This window comes from Portunus trituberculatus, chromosome 2 (assembly GCF_017591435.1).
Source record: "Portunus trituberculatus isolate SZX2019 chromosome 2, ASM1759143v1, whole genome shotgun sequence".
NCBI lineage: Eukaryota > Metazoa > Arthropoda > Malacostraca > Decapoda > Portunidae > Portunus > Portunus trituberculatus.
The window spans coordinates 4,290,719-4,293,218 of NC_059256.1; the positions used below are offsets into that span (position 1 = coordinate 4,290,719).

The 2,500-nt window shown below is 45.7% G+C and overlaps 1 protein-coding gene across 1 annotated transcript in view; it reads right to left on the reverse strand.

Annotated features, from left to right (window-relative positions):
* The window catches only part of LOC123503083 (glutamate receptor ionotropic, NMDA 2B-like), a 119,023-nt gene that overhangs the window by 33,581 nt on the left and 82,942 nt on the right, over positions 1-2,500 (reverse strand). The window contains 1 exon segment of the mRNA XM_045252502.1: positions 1-30. This exon segment is cut by the window's left edge and continues 133 nt beyond it. Coding sequence (XP_045108437.1) covers positions 1-30 — 30 coding nt within the window.

A 2,500-nucleotide genomic window follows, 5' to 3' on the forward strand; every position in this document is an offset into this window, starting at 1 on the left:
TTCTGCTGTGCCAGGGTGACGTTGGTGACGCTGTGGGGAGAGACGGAGGGCTGGGTGAGAGGCTGTGAGAGTTTGGGTGAAGGAAAAGAAAGAGAGAAGAGAGAGAGATTATATAAGATTTCTATTCGTAGTATGGACTCTTGACTTGTCCTGGTGTGGGTGGAGGCGTCCTTTGTTACCCCTAGCTCTCATAATGGACTCTTGACTTGCCCTGATGTGGGTGGAGGCGCCCTTTGTTATCCCTAGCTCTCAAAATGGACTCTTGACATGTCCTGGCGTGGGTGGAGGCGCCCTTTGTTACCCCTAGCTCTCTAAATGTACTCTTGACATGTCCTGGTGTGGGTGGAGGCGCCCTTTGTTACCCCTAGCTCTCAAAATGGACTCTTGACTTGTCCTGGTGTGGGTGGAGGCGCCCTTTGTTACCCCTAGCTCTCAAAATGGACTCTTGACTTGCCCTTATGTGGGTGGAGGCGCCCTTTGTTACCCCTAGCTCTCTAAATGGACTCATGACCTGTCCTGGTGTGGGTGGAGGCGCCCTTTGTTATCCCTAGCTCTCAAAATGGACTCTTGACTTGTCCTGGTGTGGGTGGAGGCGCCCTTTGTTATCCCTAGCTCTCATAATGGACTCTTGACTTGTCCTGGTGTGGATGGAGGCGCCCTTTGTTACCCCTAGCTCTCAAAATGGACTCTTGACATGTCCTGGTGTGGGTGGAGGCGCCCTTTGTTACCCCTAGCTCTCAAAATGGACTCTTGACATGTCCTGGTGTGGGTGGAGGCGCCCTTTGTTACCCCTAGCTCTCATAATGGACTCTTGACTTGTCCTTATGTGGGTGGAGGCGCCCTTTGTTACCTCTAGCTCTGACAAGTCAACGCCCTGTTCCCTTTCCACCTCAGATTTCCCGCCAGGTGAGCTAATTCACGAGATATGAAGAAAAATCAATTAAAATCAAGAAATGTGTGCTGTTCTGCTGTGCCAGGGTGACGGTGGTGACGCTGTGGGAGAGATGGACATGGGTGAGAGGCTGTGAGAGTTTGGGGAGGTTAAGGTGACAGGTGTGGAAACTGGGGGTGTTAAATGTGGTTTATTTATTTTTTTTTCTATTTGTGGTTGTGGTTGTGGTGGTGGTGGTGGTGTGTGTGTGTGTGTGAGAGAGAGAGAGAGAGAGAGAGAGAGAGAGAGAGAGAGAGAGAGAGAGAGAGAGAGAGAGAGAGAGAGAGAGAGAGAGAGAGAGAGAGAGAGAGAGAGAGAGAGAGAGAGAGAGAGAGAGAGAGAGAGAGAGAGAGAGAGAGAGAGAGAGAGAGAGAGAGAGAGAGAGAGAGAGAGAGACTTGCAATAATATATAACAAAAACAACTACTACTACTACTACTACTACTACTACTACTACTACTACTACTACTACTATTGCTATTACTCCTCCTCCTCCTCCTCCTCCTCCTCCTCCTCCTCCTCCTCCTCCTCCTCCTCCTTCAATAGACAAACAATCATACTTATAACAAGATACAAGATACAAGCTTTCAAATTTCGCGATGGTTTAAATTACGCGATGGTTTAAATTACGCTATGGTTTAAATTACGCTATGGTTTAAATTTCGCGTTTTTTTTTAGATGCGCGAAAATAAATAGAACCAAAATTCGCTCTCTCTCCAGCCCACCTGTGAAATGACTTAATTAATTCCCGACCAGGTAAGAAGAAAGAGAGAGAGAGAGAGAGAGAGAGAGAGAGAGAGAATAATTGGAAGAAAAAATTGTGTAATTCTTATTTTATTTTCTCTCTCTCTCTCTCTCTCTCTCTCTCTCTCTCTCTCTCTCTCTCTCTCTCTGTATGTATGTGTGTCTGTCTGTCTGTCTGTCTGTCTCTCTCTCTCTCTCTCTCTCTCTCTTGTAACTATCTTGCCTATATCTCACATTGATTGATTCTCCTCCTCCTCTCTCTCTCTTCTTCTTCTTCTCTCTCTCTCTCTCTCTCACGTCACATGCAGCGTCAGGAGGAGAGAAATTAATAAATCACTCAACGAGAGAGAGAGAGAGAGAGAGAGAGAGAGAGAGAGAGAGAGAGAGAGAGAGAGAGAGAGAGAGAGAGAGAGAGAGAGAGAGAGAGAGAGAGAGAGAGAGAGCGTTCACTATCTTGACTAATTACAAAGTGGTTGTGAATATTATTATTATTATTATTATTATTATTATTATTATTATTATCATTATTATTATCATTATTTCTTCTTTTGCTTCCTCTTGTATCATGTCCATTATTTCTCCTTCATTTTCATCTCATTTTCTTCCTCCTCTTCCTTCATACCACCACCACCACCACCACCACCACAACAACAACAACAACAACACCAACAACACCACCTTCAAATTAACACAAGTAAACACCAAGGCAACACTGATTCCCTCCAACACACACTGCTTCCCTGGGCTGTGTTGGGAACCGCTCCGCTCTCACCAACACAACTTTCCAACGCTACACACATAACTACCTCAGTTCCCAAGTGTGTTT